This window comes from Pogona vitticeps, chromosome 1, assembly GCF_051106095.1.
Source record: "Pogona vitticeps strain Pit_001003342236 chromosome 1, PviZW2.1, whole genome shotgun sequence".
NCBI classification, from domain to species: Eukaryota; Metazoa; Chordata; class Lepidosauria; order Squamata; family Agamidae; genus Pogona; species Pogona vitticeps.
In genome coordinates this window covers 300,606,647-300,631,672 of record NC_135783.1, presented here as the reverse complement: position 1 = coordinate 300,631,672, position 25,026 = coordinate 300,606,647, and the positions used below count along the sequence as shown (strand labels likewise).

At 38.2% G+C, this 25,026-nt stretch overlaps 1 protein-coding gene across 1 annotated transcript in view; it reads right to left on the bottom strand.

Moving 5' to 3' along the window:
• The window catches only part of LOC110079010 (cytosolic phospholipase A2 epsilon), a 44,983-nt gene that overhangs the window by 5,345 nt on the left and 14,612 nt on the right, over positions 1-25,026 (bottom strand). Inside the window, exons 6-18 of the mRNA XM_020793734.3 lie at positions 24,570-24,610; positions 23,395-23,437; positions 22,143-22,200; positions 17,774-17,943; positions 17,598-17,684; positions 15,773-15,810; positions 12,046-12,193; positions 9,169-9,305; positions 6,925-7,147; positions 5,403-5,517; positions 4,040-4,177; positions 2,193-2,300; positions 291-482 (exon numbers count right to left, since the gene is read on the bottom strand). Coding sequence (XP_020649393.3) covers positions 291-482; positions 2,193-2,300; positions 4,040-4,177; positions 5,403-5,517; positions 6,925-7,147; positions 9,169-9,305; positions 12,046-12,193; positions 15,773-15,810; positions 17,598-17,684; positions 17,774-17,943; positions 22,143-22,200; positions 23,395-23,437; positions 24,570-24,610 — 1,498 coding nt within the window. The remainder of the gene's footprint in view (positions 1-290; positions 483-2,192; positions 2,301-4,039; positions 4,178-5,402; positions 5,518-6,924; positions 7,148-9,168; positions 9,306-12,045; positions 12,194-15,772; positions 15,811-17,597; positions 17,685-17,773; positions 17,944-22,142; positions 22,201-23,394; positions 23,438-24,569; positions 24,611-25,026) is intronic.

The window sequence follows — 25,026 nt, the reverse complement described above, 5'->3', positions numbered from 1 at the left end:
AGCAATGGTAATTTAGTACTTATATACATATATGCCCTTTATTTCTCCACTTGGTGTCAAAGTCATTTGTTGATATACCAGATGACTTCTGTTGTTTCCCTTCATCATCCCTATCTATTAAGTGTCACAACACAAACTTGCAGGCAAGGACAGTCTTCTTTTTTAATCTGTGTACAGCTGTGTACAGTCAATTGTGTGTGGAAGCTTATTTCTAACCTTGTAGAAGCAAGTTCTTAAAGAGCGATACTGAACAGTGTACTCCCAATCAACAACCATATCCACCATTTTACCTTTCCATTTATGAAAATGTTCATTCTCCAAGTAACAGTTATGCAGCTGAAACCCCTTCAGGAAATTGTGATACTGGGCAACAGACAGGCGATCTGTCAAGACCCCTCGAAGTCTAGTGGCAAATGTTCCAGCTGGGACATACATGTGGCTCTTTATCTCATATGGTTTTGTAGGTAGATTGGGCTCTTCATCTGCAGTACGGCACAAAATGTGACAAAAATTTGTTTTTCTGTTTATAAGCATTCATTAACATTTGTGTAATTCAGTGGTTGAGATGCAGTTGCTATGTGTAGTAAGTCACACTAGAGTAGGCCCATTGCATCAGTAGGGATTTGGTCAGTCAACTCCTTCATAAGTTCTGTTGATTCAAGTGGGCATACTTTAGTTGCAACTGATTTAGTTTAGCATGGTAAGTCACAAGTAGAGTAGATCCATTTGAATCAATGGAACTTAGGGAGGATTTCAGTGGGTCTACTCTAGTGTGACTTACTAAGCCAAGCAACAAGATTTCAGCCAGCACTAGCTAAGCAAGGCTTCTAACACCAGAGATGTTGGCAAGTCTTTGGGTCCAAGTACCAAATCTGAGTCTAGTCTTTGCTACCAAGACTCAAGTCCAAGTTCGAGTCTTGAATCCCAAGCCCAAGTCTGAGCCCCTATTAAAAATAAGCTTTTCCCCCAGAAAAAAGGGAGGAGTAGGTGGGTTCCAAGCCGCTTTTAAGTAATTGAAAAAAAAAACCCTACCAAGCCAAGTTGAGTCACCCGTGTGACTTAAGTCTGACTTGACATTGAGTCCTGTGACTTGAGTCCCATCTCTGTCTAACACTGACAATCCTCATCAAGGGTGCAATGCATTAACTAGACTGAGAGGTACATGAATACCCACAATGAGATGGCTGTAAAAGGCCAACCCCAAACATATTTACCTAGATGTACGTTCCTCCCTGTTCAGTGAAACAGGACCTCCCTTCCCACTTAGGATACTAATGTGTGTTGGTAATGGTTTATAAGAGCCTACAGGCTTGATAAGCAAGCATGAAAGTGATCGTTGAGTCCAGATTCATTTCCATTCCAAAGCGGAACCAATAGAACTGTTAAGCAGTCCTGATATGCTATTAGCCTTTCAGGTATTGTGTCCTCCTCCTCTGAGATGACAACTACCATGCATCTGAGACCAGATGATGCCTTTTCCCCTTCCATGTGCAAAAACCATCTGAAAGACTGCATCCTATCTCAATAATGGAAAAGTGTCCCCAAGTATTCTCAGACTGATTTGACCAGGGAGGGCCAAGAGAAGTTCTTTGGTGGAAGACAACAGTAATGAAGTAAAGGAGGAGGAGCTGGCTGCTGCTGCTGCTCCTTGCCCCAAACCCAGGGCTCAGTATGATCCTTCCACTGCTCCATTACAAGATGGCCAGGGCCTCCCATTAAGTGTTCATTCTTGTTCAGCTTTACAAACTGATCCTTACTCTACCTATGGGTGGGGCTGATTCTATTAATAACACTTGCAGTGTTGCCTTGTACCAAAGGGGGACAGCTTTTTTGAGATGATGTGTGATGATGATGGCCTTCTATTTCAACCTTTGTCACAAGTAGCTTCCTCACTGGAGGTGCGCATTATGAGTGTGCATTACTCATTATGTTTTGGCACGCCATTCTTTGGCAAGATTTAGTGTGGGCTGCCAAGTCACAAATCTGATGTTTATACTAAATGCTGGAGAAAACCTACACAGGTTGGACAATGAACAACCTTGTGGCAGCGTGAACTGGCCCTAATCGGTTAATATGTAAAGAACAGAAAGGAACTCCAGATTCCCATTTCTTAAGATGCCGTTGCAGGACATGATGAAATTCCTACTTCATAGAAGAGAAATGGGTAAAACAGAAGCATCACATATACTCACCAATATCTATTAATTTGTCTTGAGTCCACCTATGCCAAAATTCCTCAGAGGTGCTAACCCTATTCCAGATGTACATCAAGTTCACTGAAAATATGCTACTCCACATGCCTAAAAATAAAGGGGAGAGATGAAAATAAATACTTCATAAGGAAAATAAATCTCTTGAAAATTGCCCTTCCTTTCAGCTTGCCTGTGACTACAACAGTACATTTAATTTCGACACTGACTAGGCTTCTATTTTCAGAGCCTGAGTTTATACACATCAAGCTTGTAAATTGAGCAGATTACTCAAGGTCAAGTAAAAAAAAGGCCAAGGAGAACAAATGCTGATGGGAACATTTTCTCTGAGCCATCACTTAATGGAGGCAGGGGAAGAGATGCATGGCAAACATATATACACAGCTGGTATGTATCATATAGCAGGTTTTACCACAACTTGCAGTTCTAAATATTGGGTCTGATATACAATGAGCTGCCTAATTTGGAACCACTCCTTTTATGAAGCTGTTCAGAAATTCATATAAATGGGAACCTTCATATTAATAGTAGTTAAGTCACTAGAACTACAGGTGGTGCAAGTGATACACAGACAGGAAAATGATAAGCAGCTGGTTGGCACAGTTTTCTCTTCAGGACAAACAAGAAGTTCTGATGATTATAAACAATGACAAGGAATGATCTCCAAGGAGGAATGATCAGAGGAGTCTTACAACTGGTGTTCTTTTTCCCACCATTTCAATGAGGTGAAAGGCAAAAGTCTTGTGTTTTTCCGTTAAAACAAAATGGCAGTCACAAAGTTCAGTCATTATTAAAGCAGGTGTATTTACCACATGTAGAGGAGAAACACTGCAGCTGTGCTTCCCTCCGTTTCTGCTGTTGTTGTGCTCTTACAAACAAAGAGTACACTTTCAAGAAGGAGGGAGAAAAGAGGAGTGTAACAGCTGCCATTTTTTCACTGTTATCCCAATGAGGTGAAGAAGAAAAAATGCCACGGGAGATCTCCATATGAATTGAATCTCTGGGCAATCCATATCTGGATTCACATGGAAAGTTTCCAGAGATATTGCAAATTCTTTCCGTAGATCTGTTACCTTCCAGATGTAGACAAACAATTGCACTGGAATCAAGAGGAGGCAAGGCTGCAGTGCTTACCTCTATGTGTGTCTCTTTGTTTGGGGGCCACGTGTAAATGTACAAATATTTGCCATGTAGCCCCACTTTTATGTCTGAGGATGTGGACTTGTCTGTGAAAGCTCACATTAAAATATATCATTTAGTCTTTAAGGTGCCACAATGATATTTTTCTTTATTTTTTTCTTTTTCTTTCTTTCTTTCTTTCTTTCTTTCTTTCTTTCTTTCTTTCTTTCTTTCTTTCTTTCTTTCTTTCTTTCTTTCTTTCTTTCTTTCTTTTCTTTTCTTTTCTTTTCTTTTCTTTTCTTTCTTTTCTTTTTTGGCTTCTATGCAAGGTAAATGTACCCACTTTAATAGCGACTGATTAGGGTAGTGTGTTGCTGGATATTCCACTGGATACACAGCTCCATGAAGCTTGGTCAAGAAATTACATTAGGGCCCTGTTGGTTTGGAGTCATGGTCTTTAGGTGAAGTGCCACGACTACAGTGCCCCCCACAAAGGCAGCATTTAAACATGCCCCAGGAAAGAATGAGACCATGACCCCCAAGCCAAGCCAAAATACTGGGCATTTCTACATTATTTATCAAGCAATAGATAGCTTTGGATCTGGTCCTTATTTTGAAGGCTAAGGAAACATGAGAGTAGCTATTCCTGCTCTTAAGATTTTTATTATAGTACTTAGGGGGTTTTTTTCTTTAAAAATTCAATATATCACCATGAAGATAGCATATCCGGCTTTCTGGAAGCTTCTTTATCAAGCGGCCCATGAAGAATTCACTTCCAAAGTTTTCGGGGTCCACAAATGCTCCATACTTGAGAAATCCCACCTCATAGGGAGTGAACTCTAACCATTCTGTAAGTAGAATACAGCATGATTTTAGAAGGAGTGCAAATATAAATGGAAATACAGAACCTAAAGAGGGAAAGATGCAAACCATTCCCATCACATTCCCTGTGATGCCTACTTTGCCTGCCTCCATGTACTGGTGGGATGAGACAAGAAAACAGGTTGTTGATTCCTTCTACAGCAGTGGTGTCGAACTGTGGCCCTCCAGATGTTCTTGGCCTTCAACTCCCAGAAATCCTGGCCAGCAGAGGTGGTGGTGAAGGCTTCTGGGAGTTGAAGTCCAAGAACATCTGGAGGGCCACAGTTCGACACCACTGTTCTACAGTCTTAATCAGAAAGCAAAATTGGTTGGCACTTCAGAAAAACAAAAATACTTTTGAATATCTGAAACTAAAAGCCTATGCACAGACATGCTTTCAGAACATGTTTTGTTAAACTGAATGGGAATTACCACCAAGTATACAGTACATGCATATATGGTCAAGTCAATTCTGACTCATGGTGGGCCTTCCCTAGTTTTCTAGATGGAGAGTACTCAGAAGTAGTATACCATTCTCTTCTTCTGGGGGCATCTTGGGTAGCACAGTGAGTTACAGCCAGAAGTTGGGGAGTTCTATTCCCCCATTGTGCATCCCAGAAAAACCAGCCTGTGTGGCCTGGGACAAGCTGCACAATCACAGGGCAAACCCCTCCCCAATATTATTTATATATATGCAAAGCTCATTGAATGTGCATGCAGCTAGTTGGGGGATAATTTAATTTTCAGGCTTTGTTGTTAAATCACAGTAAAGGCTCACTTACTATAGTGCACATATGGTGCAACTGCATAAAATCTTAGATACCTCACCAACTTAGAATAATAACAACAAAATCCAGTGTAATCACCAGTCCACAGTTCTCCTCAAGAGCAAAAACAACTCTTCTGTCTTTCCCAGGTCATATGAACGTGTATTTACAAATGTAAAAGGGAGTCATGTCACCTTAAGTTCAGAAAGTCAAAATAACTCTATTCCACTCTTTATTTTTATTATCAAAATAAATACATACTCTGTCAGAATAGCAGTAGTTACCTAAAATCAATATTTTATGACTGTGGTGATAATCAAGAGGTGTAATATTGTCATTTAAATATTATGGATTCCAGAGAGAGCCAAATGTAGAATTTATTTAATTGCCATTAAAGATATAACATATGAAGTCTCCTCCCCCACCCACCTTGGCCTTCCCTTACCTTTGAAGTCTTGAGTGCTGTATTTGTCCTTGATGTTGATAGTCACATAAATTGGCAGTGGATTCTGAGCATCTATCAGTGCTTCTCTCTGATCCGTAAGTTTGTGGTTATTTTTCTTGTTGTGAAAGGGGAAAATGTTATCTGTTAAGTCATGGCACAGAACATCTTGGTGCATATAACTAAGCCACACATAAATCTAGATCTAATGTCTTAATTGCTTATGATGAATATCTCAACCATGACTGAATAAGCCAGAACTTGATATACATTATCCTGATATAGGCAGCAGCATAATTACACCATAGATTACTGAAACACGAGAGAAAGCTCTGTATAAACAGTGTTTTCCATAGAGTGGGACCAATCTATGTGTGGAAATGACCAGAAGAAGGCGGGAGCAGGATTATACCTGTTTCTCATCCCCTGCAACCCCCAGATTTTATTGTTCTTTACGTCTTTTGAGCTACATAAGGAGGCACACATTCCTTGATAGTCCCAGTCATGCTGCATTACTAGAGCTACCAGCATGTAGATTTGACCTTTGGCAGGGGGGTTTCCATTACTGATGTCCATTGGCTTCCCTTCTGAGCAGTATTTAATGACACCATTTAAGTTCTGCAACTCCAGATCAATAATTGTTTATCTTAATTAATTCAACATATGTAAAATTAAATGTAATAAAGTTTCACATGCTCCATTATTTATTAATATTTTTTGCTATATTTCTGCCTGGCCTTTCCACTACTAGTCAGTGTTCAAAATGTCTTACAATTATAATAAAATACAATAAAAGAACAAGTAAAAACAAATGCAACTATAGAATCATTAAAATTAAAACAAAACCAAACATAATATTACATCAATTTAAGTTTCCAAACAGTTAAAATCATCACAATATATTAAACAGTATCACAAACCAATTTGAAACTATGTGTCTTTACACCCTTCCTAAAAGAGTGGAAGCTGAGAGGGTACCTGAAAAACCCTTTGCAACTTTTAAGGTTCCCAGGAGGGTCTCTCCTGAAGATCTTAACCTCCGGAGAAGTTCCTAACAAGACTGATGGCCCCTTAGGTATCCAGGCCTCAAGTTGTTTTGGCCTTTGAAAGTTAAAACCAGCAGCTTGAATGGGGCCTTGTAGGTGACTGGCAACCAGTACTGAGGCCATATGATCTCAATACCATGCACCAGATCTTGCTCCCCTAGCCAATTCCTGAAAGACATCTTCTACTAAAATGATTGAAGCAGTCTTGGTCCCATATCTGAACACAGCCTTTTACTGGCATTGCCATCACAAATTCTTATAGCGATTCCTGCTTCTAAAGTAGCTATTTTTATTTATTTATTTATTTATTTATTTATTGTATTTATACCCCGCCTATCTAGTCATTTCGACCACTCTAGGCGGCTTACAACAAATGATAACAAGTTCTAAAAAATTTATAACAATTAATTAATTAGATGATTCTATAAGAATCTATATTTACAATCATTTGCGATAAATAGACAGACTGAATACTGTACCCCATCGTTTAACATATACTCAATGATGAGTCCCCAGAGATCTATAAAAGTTGTCTTGTGTCCTTCTTGCTTTCGTTGATTCAGCTGCTGATAATAGTATTTCATACGATTCATGGAAAGCATTTCCATCTTGCTTTTGGTAACCTGTTTCTTTGCCTCCTTTATTTGCTCACACAGATCATGCTGAGACCAATGAGCATCTCTATACATATGCGCCATTGCCCTGAAGAAATATGGTATGAAAGAAAACCAAAGTGTGAGCGACTAAATGTGCATCTGGAGTTACACAGAACATTACAGACATGCAACTGGAACTTTGAGTCTAGGAGTCAGAAAGATTGTGGTACATCCATGGTTTCCTCATCATGTTCTCCAGAAGAATTTTGCAATGGACCTATGCCAGAAAACACACAAAGCTGCAATCGGAGTGACCCATAATTTCTATCAAGCCATCAATAACTAACTTCAAACGTTCTTTGCAAAGCTCTTCAATCTTGCATTCAACAACATATTTGGAAATCATCTGTGGTGATAATACCTATTTTCTGGGAATCTTTCAAAATGATTTATAAAAGAAAAGGTGTGACTACTAATAAAAGTGCAATGAAGAATAATTAGGAAACTACATGCTACAGCATACATTATTTATTTATTTATTTATTTATTTATTTATTTATTTATTTATTTATTTATTTATTTATTTATTTATTTATTTATTTATTTATTTTATATCCCGCCTATCTAATCAGTTAAGACTACTCTAGGCAGCTTACAGTAGCAAAAACGACAACAATATAATTAAAAGCAATTTTACATAAGGAAAACTTTCAGCAAGATGGGACAGACAGTAGGGAGTGGAAGGAAAGGGGAGGGGGGAGGGGGGAGATCAGGAATTGACAGAGGGGAAGGCCTGCCAAAACATCAATGTTTTTAGTTGCTTTTTGAAAATGCCCAGTGAGGGAGCCGCGCGAATATTAGGAGGAAGGTTATTCCAGAGGCGAGGAACCACCGCCGAGAAGGTCCGTTTTCTTGTCTTTTCTTTCCGGGCCTGCCTCGGCGTTAGGCTCCTCAGCCTCACCTCCTGGCTTGCACGGGTGACATGGGTAGATCTTGGTGGGAGTAGGCGTTCCGTCAAGTATCGAGGCCCTAAACCTCGATAGGAGAGCTGATCACCATTTTCAGCTGAATGCCAAAAACATCAGCAAAATCATGACTGTTTCTGCAACAACAGTAACATAAAGCAAAAAAGTCCAGGGTGTAGAGTATCACCCTACAGATTTCTCATGTTGAATCTGATATTTGTTAGATTTAATATATTAAAATTTAAAAACTATAATTTAATTAAAAGTAGGGCTTAGGGAGGAAAAAGAGAGGAATAGAAACTATCGGTACCATACAAGAAAGACGCTGAGCTCATGTCAAAGGAGAAGAAGCCTATCAAACCTCTCCTGTACGTTATCCTTTTTGAAAAGCTACATTGTGATGTGAGAGATATTTTCAATGTGACATAGTGCTTGGACTATGCCTTTTTTTCTTCTTTTTTAAAAATTAATTTGACTACAAGGACTCTGTGTATGTCTACATGTCTGTGTTCGTATGTATGCACCTGTGAGTCCCATTTGTGTTTCAAAGATCAGAGTTCTTGTTCCAACCAGCTTCTACTGTATGTTTTAAAATGGAAGATCACAATACAATATTGGGGATATGCAACCTTACATGACCCAAGCTTAACTAAACGAACAGCAAAGCCCCAGAGGATAACATTTGTAGTTATGGCTCTGATGTCCATGCTTGTACTTGTGCATTTCTAGATGCCTATGAAAGAAATCTCATTAGCATTATTGCTTGCACACACATTTCTGGAAGAACTATTTGTACACCTCCAGCACAGAGGACATAGAAAGAGAAACAGGAGACAGGTATTAGGAAATTTGGCAGTGGCAAATTTCTGCTTCACTAAGAAAACAGAAACGGAATCATGGGAAGGAAAAAAACTCTAACATCCTAACCCAACTGCAAAAAGGCAGGAACATAACAGTGGAAGAATATTTACCATTGCTTAGGTTTCTCTGGACCTTATGTACTGTTCAACTGTATGTTGAACAGAACTGGAATACACAGCATTCCAAGTGTGCTCACACACACCATAGAGCTGTATAAAGGCATGATGGCGTTGGCAGATATTCCAACATGCCACTTCTCAATCCATTAATAGTCTCCAGAAGGACATTAAGCTTTACTTACCATGAAGTGCCAGACAGGCCAGATATGTATGTTATGCAGTCTAAGAGATTTAATTTTTGGAGAGCACTCATGCAGCCATATGTTGTTGTAAATGATCTTGTCCCGCCTCCTGTTGTCATGACTCCCACCACTGGAACCTGGATAACACATGGTCAGAAGTAAATGCATTGACCAAATAGACAATTAGAAAAGCAAAGACAAGCAATTTGAATGGAGGGTTTCATTGCAGGATAAAACATTTGGTTAGGTTTAGGCTGACTGCTATTTATTGGGTGGCTCAATTGCACCTTGCATAGGATAACGTGAGGATCAAGGTAGCCCAACCGCTATCCTGAATGCAGCGAGTGGTTACCTCTGTAGCCAAAATAAATGCCTGAAGAAGAGGCCTTTGTCTGTTATAGTCTGTACTTGATGCTCAATCATTTGAAAACAAACAGCTTACATATTGTTTTCCTACAGAAAAATATACTCTAGAATATATTCTATATTATATACTCTAAAATATATTCTAGACCAGCACATATCTACGTCAGAGAAAGGATATAGATGGATAAATACTAGGGGAGGGGCAGTTGAGTAGTAGAGCAAAGGCTTGCAGGAGCAAAGCCCTGGCACTGTCTTAATAATAGGAACTATAATATCACCTGCCACCCTCTTCAGACTTCCCTGTTCTCTTTAAGCTTAGGTGCAAAACTCCTAGCAGTTGGGAGAAAAAAATGTATAGTGGTACCTCGACTTACGAACTTAATCCGTACTGGAATTAAGTTCGTACGTCGAAAAGTTTGGAAATTGAGGCAAACTTTCCCATAGGAATGCATTGAAAATCATTTAATCCGTAGCTGCTGTTTTGCGTTCGTATGTCAAGGCGCTGTTCGTAGTTAGAGGCATTAGTTCTCATAGGAACTAATGCAAAGCTGGTTAATTCGTACTCTACCACAAGGGTGTGAAATTTTTTTTTAAACTTTTCTTTTGACCTAAGGTGAACTTACTGTAGGTCAAAAAAGGGCAGGAAAGGCTTTTTTGTCTCTTTTTTTGATTCGTAAGTCGAGCCCCATTCGCAAGTCAAAGCAACTTGTTTGCAAATGGTTTGTAACTCGAATCGTTTGCAAGTAGGGACGTTCGAAAGTAGAGATACCACTGTATTTTCTCAGGAACAATAAATTGTTTGAAACTATTCTTGTTCTAATGTGGATTATTTGAGGAGTACTTAATCTGCACACTCTCCAATTATTAATGTGCACTGACCCTGAGCCAGATATCCTGGAGAGTGAAGTCAAGTGGGCCTTAGAAAGCAAGACTAACAACAAGGTCAGTGGAGGTGATGGCATTCCAGTTGAACTATTTAAAATCTTAAAAGATGAGGCTGTTAAGGTGCTACACTCAATATACCAACAAGTTTTGAAAACTCAGCAGTAGTCAGAGGATTGGAAAGGATCAGTCTGCTTCCCAGTCTCAAAGAAGGGCAGTGCCAAAGAATGCTCCAACTACCATACAATTGCACTCATTTCACACACAAGTAAGGTTATGCTCAAAATCCTCCAAGGTAGGCTTCAGCAATATGTGGACTGAAAACTCCCAGAAGTACAAGCTGGATTTCGAAGGGGCAGAGGAACTAGAGACCAAATTGCTATCATGCGCTTGATTATGGAAAAAGCCAGAGAGTTCCAGAAAGACATCTACTTCTGCTTCATTGACTACGCAAAAACCTTTGACTGTGTGGACAACAGCAAACTATGACAAGTCCTTAAAGAAATGGGAGTGCCTGACACCTTATCTATCTCCTGAGAAATCTATATGTGGGACAGGAAGCTACAGTTAGAACTGGATACGGAACAACTAATTGGTTCAAAATTGGGAAAGGAGTATGACAAGGCTGTATATTGTCTCACTGCTTATTAAACTTGTATGCAGAATACATCATGCGGAAGGCAGGACTGTATGAATCCCAAACCGGAATTAAGATTGCCAGAAGAAATATCAACAACCTCAGATATGAAAATGTACCACTCTGATGGCAGAAAGTGAGGAGGAATTAAAGAACCTCTTAATGGGGGTGAAGGAGGAGAGCACAAAAATGGTCTCAAGCTCAACATCAAAAAAAAATTAAAATCAGGGCCACTGGTCCCATCACCTCCTGGCAAATAGAAAGGAAAGCGATGACAAACCTAGAGAGCATCTTAAAAAGCAGAGACATCAACTTGCCAACAAAGGTCCGCATAGTCAAAGCTATGGCTTTTCCAGTAGCAATGTATGGAAGTGAGAGCTTGACCATAAAGAAGGCTGACCACCAAGGAATTGATGCTTTTGAACTGTGGTGCTGGATGAGACTCTTGAGAGTCCCCTGGACTGCAAGGAAAACAAACCTATCAATTTTGAAGGTAATCAACCCTGAGTGCTCACTGGAAGGACAGATCCTGAAGCTGAGGCTCCAATACTTCGGCCATCTCATGAGAAGAGAAGAATCCCTGAAAAAAAACCCTGATGTTGGGAAGGTGTGAAGGCAAGAAGAGAAGGGGACGTCAGAGGACGAGATGGTTGGACAGTGTCATCAAAACTACCAACATGAATTTGACCAAAACTTGGGAGGCAGTGGAAGACAGGAGGGCCTGACATGCTCTGGTTCATGGGGTCACGAAGAGCTGGACAGAACTTAACAACTAAACAACAGGAACAACTGGTGCTGTAGCCTGCATCCTGAGGAACTCTTGTGGGGAAAAGGGTGGCTATACATAATGTCATTGTGAGAACCTGCACTTCTAAGTTACGACTACACCACCGGGAAGAGCATCAGTAAGTGCTGACTTCCCCTGTCATGTATACTAGAACAAGGTCACTTTAGTGGTAGATAATCATCTGTCAACATTCCGGTAGACGTACCTCATGATCTTGTAAGTCATAATCTAGTTGGAGAACCTGTTTAACAGCTTGAGCCACTCTTCGCTGTCGTTTATGTAAGAACACTTGCTCCTGTTGGCAGAGATCATATCCCAAACGCACATCAAGGTCTCCTGGGCAGCTACAATGACTAGGATACACACAAACATGTACATTGTATTTTATCTAAATAAAAGAGAAATCTTAGGTTTTATCAACCAGAAATATAAGGATTAGCAAATTATTCATTCAGTGTTGTATTATGTGAAATAATCATTGGTTAGTTAGTGATTTCACATACTATTTATTTATTTATTTATTTATTTATTTATTTATTCATTTATTTATTTATTTATTTATTTATTTATTTATTTAATCAAATAAACAACAATCAAATAAACAATATTCATAATCAAAAAACATTTGAACATTAATATAGCATGATCAAGATGGGGAATAAAAGAACAGAAAAGATAGAATTCAAGAATTGACATGAGGGAAAGCCTGCCTGAAGAGCCAAGTTTTTAAATGGTTCTTAAAAACACCCAGCGAGGGATTTTTAAAAATTTAACTTTTTTCTTTTAGTACTGTAAGCTGCTTTGGATCCTTTAATACATCTGTTAATAAATCCTAAATAAGACCACTTGGTGAAGAAAGGAGACTGAGGCTCTTTGTCTCCAACTGCTAGTCCTAATTAGAATAGTTTTCCTCAGTCAATGGAACTCCCCATAAGTGTTGATTTGCCAAGATCCTATTTATTTAACGCTTCTATTAGCAGCAATAATTGTACGTATTTGTTTAACTCTTCTATGAATGCCACAAGCACTTTAAGGAAGCCATAAAAGAAATTCAAGTTTTCGTATCTTTTAAGAATTCTACAATTTAATAATGTTGGAAATACATTTAAAAAATATATTCCGGGCATCTAGTATAAATAAATAAATAAATAAATAAATAAATAAATAAATAAATAAATAAATAAGTAAGTAAGTAAGTAAGTAAGTAAGTAAGTAAGTAAGTAAGTAAGTAAATAAATAAATAAATAAATAAATAAATAAATAAATAAATAAATAAATAAATGCTTAGTTAGTTAGGCATCCTTCAGTCTCGAAGGACTATGGTAATGTGCTCTGTATGGAGGACTTGGAGCAGCATCTAGTGTGGCTGAGGAGGCCAATTCGAGAGTGACAATCCCCTCCACGCTGAAGACAAATGCAATCTGTCCCCTGTCCAGCTTCCTGATGTTGTTGCTTTTGTGACTGCCTCTTTGCTTCAGCCTGCTGGACAAGGGTCTCTTCAAATTGGGAGAGGCCGTGATGCAATGCCTGCCTCCAGGCTGAACGCTCACAGGTCAAATTTTCCCATCTGTTGAGGTCCATTCCTAAGGCCTTCAGATCCCGCTTGCAGATCTCCTTGTATTGCAGTTGTGGTCTCCCTCTGGGGCGCTTTCCCTGCATTAATTCTCCATACAGGAGATCTTTTGGAATCCGACCATCACCCATTCTCACGACATGCCCGAGCCAACGTAGACATTGCTGTTTCAGAAATGTATACATGCTAAAAATTCCAGCTCGTTCTAAGCCTACTCTATGTGGACCTTTGTCCTGCCAGGTGATACCAAAAATGTGTCAGAGGCAACGCATATGGAAGATGTTCAGCTTCCTCTCCTGTCGTGCACAAAGGGTCCAGGGCTCACTGCAGTAGAGGAGTGTGCTCATGACACAGGCTATTATAATATTTTAAAAGTATTAAGCAGATATCATAGTATCTTCCCAATCTTGAGCAGCTCAAGTGAAAGCAGATAAAAGGAACTGTTCTTGTGTTTCTCCAATTGATATTTAAACATTATTTTTCTTTCAATCATAGATCCATTGTAACCTAACATTCATTCCACTCCTGATAAATGACTTTTGATTTATTGTTTTACTTATTTCATTAGTTTTATTCGTATGCTGCCTTTCTCCCGATAAAGGGACTTAATGCTTGATAACGTCATTTAACCATAACAATTTAACGATTAGTTGATTAAATTCCAAAATAACAGTAAGAGCAACCTGAACCTCCAGATTTTCAAGGAAACTAGGATGAGTGGAAATTGCCTCTCTGTTGGTGGGGAGGAGCAAAGGAGGGGGCATTCCACCCCAAAGCCACAATTATGTCCATGGAATGAAGATGCTGCCATTGGTAGGCCTTGAAACAGGCCTTTGTGGAGGAGAAATTGCTCAAGGCATCCATGCATGCACTGAATCAGAAGCTCTTTCATTACTCTAAAGAATTACAGCGCTGAGTCCATCAGCTCTATGAAAGCTCCAGAGCTTTCATAAACAACGGCAGCACTTGAATGGCTGTTCTACCATAGGTCTTGAGAGAAATACTATCAAAATGAATGAAGGGAGACGTGAAACCATGTATGCTATCTTGAGCTCACTTGTCGGAATATAAATTTATGTAATAAACAAAAGAAATACGGAATAAATTAAACCTGTGATGATGTATTTACTTAACTAAACTTAAGCCGCCCAGAGTGGTAGAATATACCAGATGGGTGGATATAAATAAATAAATAAATAAATAAACAAACAAACAAACAAACAAACAAACAAACAAATAAATAAATAAATAAATAAATAAATAAATAAATAAATAAAAAATAAATAAAAATAAGAACCACTGAATTCAGTAATGTCTTACTGTTTAGTAAGCGTATAGGGAATTTACATTGTAAGATTCAGTCTTATAATATATTATTTGGTATCCCTTATAGGAACAAATACAAATATTTCATATCAACGGCTGCTTTGTGTCAGCTGTTTATAAATCAAATGCACTATTTAAGTGTTTCATCCAAAAATCAGAACTCATGAAAATATGATGCCAAATTTAGTTGATGATGATGATGATGATGATGATGATGATGATGATGATGATGATGATGATGATAATAATAATAATAATAATAATAATAATAATAATAATAATAATAATAATAATAATAATACAGTGGTGCCTTGCTTAACGAGCACACCATATAACGACGAATCCGCATAGCGATCCCTTTTTCGGGATCGCTAATGTGGAGGCATAGCTTCGGTCCCTATGGCAAAAACTCGCATAGTGACGATCGGTAAGCGTTTTGCTTACCGATCTTCGCTTTGCGATGCCCGCGGATCAGCTGTTCGGTGGTTCCAAAATGGCCGCCGGAAGCCCCGAAATGGCCACGCGCAGCGTTTCGCGCCCTCCCCTCGCTTACCGAGGGCGCGAAAATGGCTGCCGCTATGGAGGAAACTTAGCTTAATGATAAGTTTAGGGCCCATTGGAACGCATTAAACAATGTTTAATGGGTTCCAATGGGTTTTTACGTTCCGTTTAGTGATGTTTTCACATAGCGAGGGTTAATCCGGAACGGATTAACCTCGCTATGCGAGGCACCACTGTAGTAATAATAAGAATAAGAATAAGAATAAGAATAAGAATAAGAAGAAGAAGAAGAAGAAGAAGAAGAAGAAGAAGAACAACAACAACAACAACAACAACAACAACAACAACAATAATTAGAATAAGCATCATCATCATCTTAGAACTGCAGAGCTGGAAGAGACCCTGTGGATTGAATCTGGCCCCTGTCAATGAGACCCAGTGGGGAACTGAACTCCCAACCTCTGGATCTTTAGCCAGGTGACTAAACTATGTCCTTAACAAAGAAAAAACAATAAACATTAAAATTTCTTACCATTCATCCACTTTCACATGCAAATTGTACTTTTTCTCCTGAAAATCAAACAGTAAGATTCTATAAGTCACTCATTGTTTAATGTGGATCATTCATTCAGAATTGGGGGTGATAATCCCTGATTTTACAAATAGTTCCTTATTCAACGGCAGGAAAATCATTGAATAGGATGTTTGTCATAAACACATTTACTTGAAAGTAAGTATATCCCTGTAAATATTTACTTAACTAGATTAAACTTCAATTTTGTTAACACAAAATGAAATAAATGCTAACCACAAAGTCAATTAATTTATAGAAACATGAAGGAACAGAGAGTGGTGTAGATTATATGGAGTAATGAGATAGATATGAAGATATCCAGTTTTTTGATGGTTACCTTATGCATTGGAATTTGTTTTAAATTCCTATAAGCATCTACTTGTATGATGTAGTATGTAGTGTTACTTGTTACATGGACTCTAATGCCACAGAGTAGGTTCTTTGCATAGGAGTCGTTCTTTATTTTTGGATGTACGTGCATATATAGAGAACATTGTTCCAGCTATGTTAGAATCTGCTTCACATGACAAACCAGCGTCACATGAAGGATAAAGATATCTCCACATAATGCTATAATATACTGTATAAGCTTACTCCCTTTCCTCACCCAAGGACTGTATTCTAAACCTGCAGTTTCAAAACTGTTCCCATCACAACTGAAATGTTTTTATCCATCTAAATCAATGTACTACTGAAACTCGGGTTATTCAACACTTTGCAAAATAAGTAATATTCTAAATGCCTGGGGGCATTCCAGTAGGTGAAGGGGCCACTCTAGTTACTATACTCACCACCATTTTAACCCCAGACTGGGTGATACCCAGAGGGTGTGTGAATTAGCACTATGGTCAAGCTTCTAATCTAGGTTTTCACCTGTCTCCTTACTTAAGGCAGAAAAATCTCCTGACTATGCACTTTGTACTTAGCACACCAAGCAGACAAGGTAGACCACCCAAAATAATGAAATTAGTGAACATAGCCTCTGGCCAAGGCACCTTCTTTAGACACTCAAATCCTTTTTTCCTCCAGAAGCATCACATGGTTAAAATATAGATAAGTTTGTTAAAATTATAAGAAAGGTATAAAGAATTCAAAAAGGTGGTTGTACAGTTCCAAAACAATGCAAAGGCAATAAGCAATGCATGTGCAGATAATTAAATGAATCAAATGAAAGCATTCCCCCTAAAATAATAAAGGTTAACTACTCCTGCCTGAAAGCTAACTGCCATCTAAGTAATCATAGCTGAGCTTCTTCTCCTGTGTCTCTATCCCTATTGCAACTATCCATCATCATCAGCAACTCCTAGAGTCTTTGACCAATAGTCATGCTGGATGTTGAGTTTCTGGTCCAGAACATCTTGAAGGCACCAGGATGGAGAAGGCTAACTGAAGTCATTCTCATATTGCAGCCCAGAACAAATTAGTCTGACAGGAATTGTAGCGCAAAACATCTTGAAGGCATCAGGTTTGGAAAGGTCAGCACTTGCCATTCTCATGTTGCAGCCTACAACCTAAAGGTGGATCAATAAAGGCTAGCCACACATGCTTGAGGAAGCTGTTCCTACAAGAAGACATTGCTTCCCCAGAATTTAACCAATAACTCTTAAGGTCCAAGGAACAAGCAAATGATCCTGAAATCTGTGAGCCACAAATCTGTGGTAAAGATGCCGTGTGGAGAATATCACAGAATTCCTCTTCTCTCAATCTACTAATCTATTCTTACTAGCGTAATAATTTTAACATGCTATGCAGTTACTTCCTAAAGCTGAAAACAAGGGCTCACCTCTACTATTGGCACTTTCTCTCCGACGGGAAGGGAATTCAACATCACCGGTGGAACATCTTCTTTGATGCGGTAAGAACAGGTACACTGTGGAAAACAAAGGATCACCTCAATCAGAAAAGGCTTGTTCTGGTTATGTGTAGAACTGGCATTGTTATTAAAAGAAGTTGACGTACAGGATTGTAGCGTGGCTTTGTTTTTGGCAGCACAACATCCAGAGTGGGTTCCTTGTACTTGGCATAGTGAAATGTCGTTGGGCAAGGGGGTATAACGATGGCATCTGAACCCATCCTGAAGGAATGGCAGCCTTCACAAGATCCTTTTACAGAGACCGAAAGATCCTTCTCTGAAGATAAGAGGCAAAAGTATACAGAGAATCATCATCATCATCTGTGTTTGAAATCCTTCAAATAGCTTAATACCTCAGGATAAACATTAAGGGTGGTATTAGTGGAAGGCATTTCCTGCCTGCTAATGTCCCCCTTCACACTCCCCCCCCTCCAGAGTCCCTCCACATTCTACCCAAATGGTCTGGTAGTCTTCCTGAATTGGATAGACGGCGGGAAAATGCACTTCCAGCAACTCTCTTTTCCAGATGAGACATTTGTGAAAGATCATAATTCTGTGATAGGACCAGATGATGTTTATTATGTCCTGATATGTAAAACCATAGAATTCAAAGAGTGTGTGTTTTGGTTGATGTGGGTTTTCTGGGTTGTTTGGCCATGTTCTTAGGGTTGTTCTTCCTAACATTTCACCAGTCTCTGTGGCTGGCATCTTCAGAAGAGGGTGTTTCAGGGTGTGTTTTCTTTTTCACATGACTGCATGCAAAGTCCCAAGTTCAAATCCCAGCACTCACAGATGGGTTGGGAAAACTTCTGCCTCAAAACCCTGGGGAGCTGCTGTCAGTGTCAGCAATATCAGGGTTCATGAACTTAATACTGTATAAGATAGTGCCTAATGTTCCAATACGGAGCATTGTTGAACCATTCTTGGATATTAGTGATAAGATAAGCACTGGAATTACTGAGAAGTATCTAAACAAATGAGCTGGCTAGATAGCTCAGTGAGTTTGGCTGCAGAGCCAGAGACTGAGAGTTCAGTTTCCCCCACTGTGTCTCCTGTGAACACAGCCAGCCCAGGATGCCTCCAGAAGAAGGGAATGGCAAATCACTTTGGAGCACTCTCTGCCTAGAAAACTCCTGAAAAGGGTCATCATAAGTCAGAATTGACTTGACAGCACACAATTGTTATGGTTGTTGTTGTTGTTGTTGTTATCTACTCAAACAAGGGCATCTTCCTCTGTTCTTTTTAGCACTTTTGCACAGCATTGGAAACAGACAAAGAGATTATATCTTTTTGTAGTATGTAATTTAAATACTGTTTATAGCGATTTCTGTCATTGAAGAACACTCTTTTCAAGTGCTAATTGCAGATTTTCATTCATTTCTTATAACAATGTAAGAAATTCTGTTTGGCACAGTAAGGTATGACAAACAGTAAAAAGAATGGGAAATCATCAGGTTCAGATGGAATACCAGCGGAATATTATAAAACTTTTGAAGATGTTTTAGTGAATCCATACAAGAAACTAATGGAGTTTATTGAACAGGAAAGAGAAATTCCACCTACATGGAAAGAAGCCATAATATCAATAATACATAAAGAAGGAACTGAACTGGAAGAAATTAAAAATTACAGACCAATCTCGCTATTGAACATAGACTATAAGATATATGCTTCAATATTAGCAAACAGATTGAAAAAAAGTTTTTGTACATATAATTCATGAAGATCAGTCAGGCTTTCTGCCTAAGACACAGATGAGAAACAATATTAGAACATTATTAAATGTGTTAGAATATTATGAGACACAACCAGGAAGAGCAATGTCTATGATTTCTCTTGATGCAGAGAAGGCCTTTGACAACATCCATTGGAATTTCATGTTAAAACAACTAAAAATCATGGAAGCCGGAAAAGATTTTGTTAAGGCAATAAGGACTATCTATAGACAACAGAAAGCGAAGATCAGAATAAATGGCGAAATAACACAGAATATAAAAAACACAGAAAGGAGCAAGATAAGGATGCCCATTGTCTCCCTTACTGTTTGTACTATTTGTTGAAACATTATTACAAGTTAGAACACAGATATAAAAGGACTCAAAATAAGAAGGGAAGAATATAAAGTACAGGTGTTTGCAGATAACATGGTCTTTATTCTAGAGGATCCAATGAATTCAATAGGGACATTAACAGAAACAATAAAAAATTTGGACAAGTATCCGGACTAAAAGTAAATACACAAAAAACACAAATTTTGACTAAAATATGAAGAAAGAAGAGATCCAAAATTTAATAGAAATGATGGGTTTTAAGGAGGGGAAAAATTAAATACCTAGGAATCCAGATTACAAAAACAACCAAGTATTTTGATAAAAGACAATTAGATCAAATTAATTAGTATGATCGAAAAAGATCTGGAAAAATTGTCAAAATTTCAATTATCATTTATGGGGAGGATTGCAGCTGTAAAGATGAATATATTACCTAAAATTACCGCATATCTCTTTTTCAATACCAGTCCTTACAAAACAATTAATACTCCAAAACCTTACAAACAAATGAAGTTTGTCTGGCAAGGGGAAAAAATCTAGAATAAAAATAAAAGCATTGCAAGACACAAAATTAAGAGCAGTCTTTGGACTTACAGATTGGTTTTTATATTATAGAGCCTGTGCATTAGTTTGGATAAAGGAATGGATAGTCTTATAAAATGACAGAATACTAAAATTAGAAGGATAATAGTTAAACTTAGGATGGCATACCTTCCTATGGTATCAAAAAGCAAAGGATAACAAACAATTCAAGCACTACCTGATAAGGAAAGCTTTGAACTGGGTTTGGACTAAGATCCGGGAAGAAAATTATCAAAAAGTTCCTGAATAGGTCTCACCAATGGAAGCATTCACACATTCAACATTAATGGAAAAGAAGAAACTCTTGAGATATAAAGATTTGTTAAAATAAGACTTAAGTATGAAATTAAGAGAAGAATTAGAAGAGCAAGGTATAATATTTGATTTGTGGACAAACACACAAATAGATTCAAGATATGCAAGGGACAAAACAATAGGCTTCTCTAAGGAACAGAGACCACTAGATAAGGTACTTCTGAATGTAAAGGAAAAATTGATCAAAAGGTTTATAATAATTTATTAAAATTAAAAATGAAAGATGAAATAGTTAAAGAATGTATGATAAAAGAGGCCACAATGTGGGCCACAATATTAACTTGAAGACATATGGGAAGACAATATTAAGACACCTCTACTTGATGTTTTCTGCTTCTGTAAGGTCCCTACCATTTTTATCCATCTTTGTGCAAAATGTTCCTTTAATATCTCCACTTTTCTTGAACAGATCTCTAGTTTTTTCCCTTTCTATTATTTTCCTCTGTATCTTCGCACTGTTCATTTAAGAAGGCCCTCTTGTCTCTCCTTGCTATTCTTTGGAAGTCAGCATTCAGTTTTCTGTAACTTTCCCTGTCTCCCTTGCATTTGGTTTCCCTTCTCCTCTCTGCTATTTGTAAGGCTTCGTTGGACAGCTACTTTGCTTTCTTGCATTTCCTTTTCGTTGGGATGGTTTTTGTTGCTGCCTCCTGTACAATGTTACGAGCCTCCATCCATAGTTCTTCAGGCACTCTGTCCACCAAATTCAGTTCCTTAAATCTGTTCTTCACTTCCACTGTGTATTCATAAGGGATTATACCTGACTAACCCAGTGGTCTTTCCTACTTTCTTCAGTTTAAACCTGAATGTTGCTATAAGAAGCTGATGATAAGAGCCATAATCAGCTCCAGGTCTTGTTTTTGCTGACTATATAGAGCTTCCCCATCTTTGGCTGCAGAGAATATAATCAATCTGATTTCGGTATTGCCCATCTGATGATTTCCATGTGTAGAATCGCCTCGTGTTGTTGGAAAAGAGTGTTTGTGATGACCAGCTTGTTCTCTGACAAAACTCTATTAGCCTTTGCCCTGCTTCGTTTTGAACTCCAAGGCCAAACTTACCTGTCGTTCCTTTTAACTCTTGACTCCCTACTTTAGCATTCCAGTCCCCTAGAATGAGAAGAACGTCTTTATTTGGTGTCAGGTCTAGAAGATGTTGTAAGTCTTCATGGAATTGGTCAATCTCAGCCTCTTCAGCATTGGTGGTTGTTGCATAAACTTGGATTACTGTGATGTTGAAAGGTCTGCCTTGGATTCATATTGAAATCATTCTATCATTTTTGAGATTGTATCCCAGTACAGCTTTTCCCACTCTTTTGTTGACTATGAATGCTACTCCATGTCTTCTATTGGCTTCTTGCCCACAATAGTAGATATGGTAATCGTCTGAATGGAATTCGCCCATTCCCATATTTACCCCAGTACCTTATTCCAAATCCCCTTCCCTATGACCTTTCCTTTACCCAATAGGACATGAATATTTTTTTTAAAAAAAGCTATGATGAATGATAAACATATCCATACACACTCACTTGATTTATGTCGTGTCTTCTGATCCACTTCAGCTTCTAATTTGCAAACCTCCCGACACTGTAACATAAATAGCCAGCAAATAAAACCAATGAAATTTCACAATTCTATTAGGCTGCTTGTCTTAGATTACTTTGCAATGTAATCAGGACGTTCATTTCCAGAAGGACTAATAGGGTGTACCCATAGGACATTTTTACAGCAATAGCAGGCCCTGTTATTAGCAGAGAAGAATTCTTGGAATTGATATGAGTCTTCCAGATGTTCAGTAATACAGAAACAGTTCTATTTTCCCTGCTTATTGGTTGTTCAAGAGCAAGAGGAGAGGCTCTTGTGATATTGTATGCCCTTTATATGTGACTATGTCAGCTTCAACTGAGAATGAATCCTGGGTTGCCATGGAAGGTAGCAATGGTAGTGAATATGGAAGTTGGATTTGGCTTTCCATCAATGATGTTGAAAATAAAGGGAGAAAGCAATATGTAACCAAAATACATTTAAATCAATGTATAACGTGGTTGTGCTTAAATAAGTTTAGATGGGTGAGGCCCAACTATTACAGAATCAGAAAATCATAGAATCATAAAGTTGGAAGGCACCTGTAAGGTCATTGAATCCAACCCTCTGTTCAATGCAAGAATAAAAATCAACGGATATCTGCAATAATGTAGCCTTCCACCTCTTACAGCGTTCCGCATCTACTCCTGGTAGCCAACCAGCATAAATAACGAAAAGGGAAGACAGGGGTTACAGGTCACAGCATGTGGAGGGCTCCACACAATACATCTCTGTGCTACAGTCTTCCACTGAAACAAGTGGAACATCAAAATGATGTAACTTTGGCTTGATGGTGCTCTAAATGTAGGAATCAACATTCCACTTCATGGCAAATGTGATAATTTTAGGCCTGTAAAGAAGATTTTTAGGGCACCTCCATTTATTTTCTTTAAAAAAACAGATTAGGATGATCAGATTTAAGAATCTGAATCTAAAATTTTAAATTCTGTCCCTTCATGACAGGAAAGTGAAGTGGGAACTATTCACAGATTCGAGTCTTATTATGAGAAATGTCATCCTGTCACATTGCCCTCCTATGTTGAGTTCAGATACATGGCCAAAATTTATTTTGAATTCATTGAATACTAACCCCAAATAAGGCTGTCAGTAGAAAAACAAGTTGTGCTGTTAAAAACTCGAATTTCAACAGGGCACACAAGAATGATAAAATCTGCAGAAATATAATATAAAAATTACCACTAGAACTCCATTTGTGATTATGGTTTCAGGAGGTCCTGATCTAGAGAAAAAAATAAACAGATGGATATTTTGAATATATAATGATAAGCTTTATTGGTCATAATTGCTATTGAATTCTGGCATGATATGTCCTCACATATATTTACATCTAACTTAAATTAGCGAATATGTTATTTTGTCCAAACATTTATCAAAAAAGTTTTTGTTAGTGTCTATCAAACCAAAATGTTGAAATCAAAATCAAAATTGAAATAACTGAAATACAATTTAAAAACAATATTTTATATTCAAATTATAGAAGTTTTGATATATTCTGAATTTGTGTAAAACTTTGTATAACCTTTATGTCTGCCTGCATCCTCGTATACTAACAAGAAATTCACTTGGGTGGGGGGAAATATTCTAATGAATAGGGATGTAAATCTTTCCTTATTTTAACTCAACAGAATGATAAATTTCAAAAATTTCTCTCTGCCCAGTGAGATAAGAGGTTTAGTGCATTTTTCACAATATGGAACTTTTTTCTCATGTAGGAGCATAATATTCCATAGTATATAATAACCTTTGCACTGCAAGGGACCCTATAGGTCATTGAGTCCAGCCACTCTCAAGGAGGCACAATGGGGAATTGGTTCCTCAGCCATAAACCTCAGCCACTGAGCTATCCAGCAGTCCAGTAGTTGACCATTTTTGCCTAGGATATCTTTGTGTGTACATATCAACTGAAATCTAGTTGGTGTTACTACACCTATGAAAAGGTGATAATGTTATCAGCGTTATTTTTCATAATTAAACAGTTTCTCCTTTTTCCCCATCGCTTTTACTACTTGCCAATTATCTGTTTCATAGCGTTTCATGGGGAGCTGTGGGACATAAGGAAGAAGTCTTTCTTGCTACCACCATACAATGTTACTAACAGGTGAAGAATGTTGGTGATGGACAACTTCCTCCTGTTGTCCTGTGGCTTCCATACTATGAAACAGATTATTTGCAAGTCAGACAATCCACAGAAAAGAAGAAGAGGGAAGTCTTTAGTTATTGAACATCTCTCCCAATGGTGACATCATCATCATTCTGCAGGCATAATTATACCAATAGGATTTCAGCCATAATGTCACATTTTTCATTTTAAAATGACTGAGATTTTAAAAGATAAAGTTTAAAACACTTACGCAGGCTCCACTGTAAATTCAACTTCCAGCTCTTCTTGTGCCTATCCTCAAGAATACAGAAAAAATAAAAACAACTTAAATGGGTACATAATTTTCTTTTGTTTAGAAATTAAATGTATTGAATTTGAAGATTAGGTAAAGGTAAAGGTAAAGGTTCCCCTTGACATTTTTTTGTCCAGTCGTGTTCGACTCTAGGGGGTGGTGCTCATCCCCGTTTCCAAGCCATAGAGCCAGCGTTTTGTCCGAAGACAATCTTCCATGGTCACATGGCCAGTGTGACTTAGACACGGAACGCTGTTACCTTCCCACCGAGGTGGTACCTATTTATCTACTCGCATTTTGCATTTTGCATGCTTTCGAACTGCTAGGTTGACAGGAGCTGGGACAAGCGACGGGAGCTCACTCCGTCATGTGGATTCGATCTTACGACTGCTGGTCTTCTAACCCTGAAGCACAG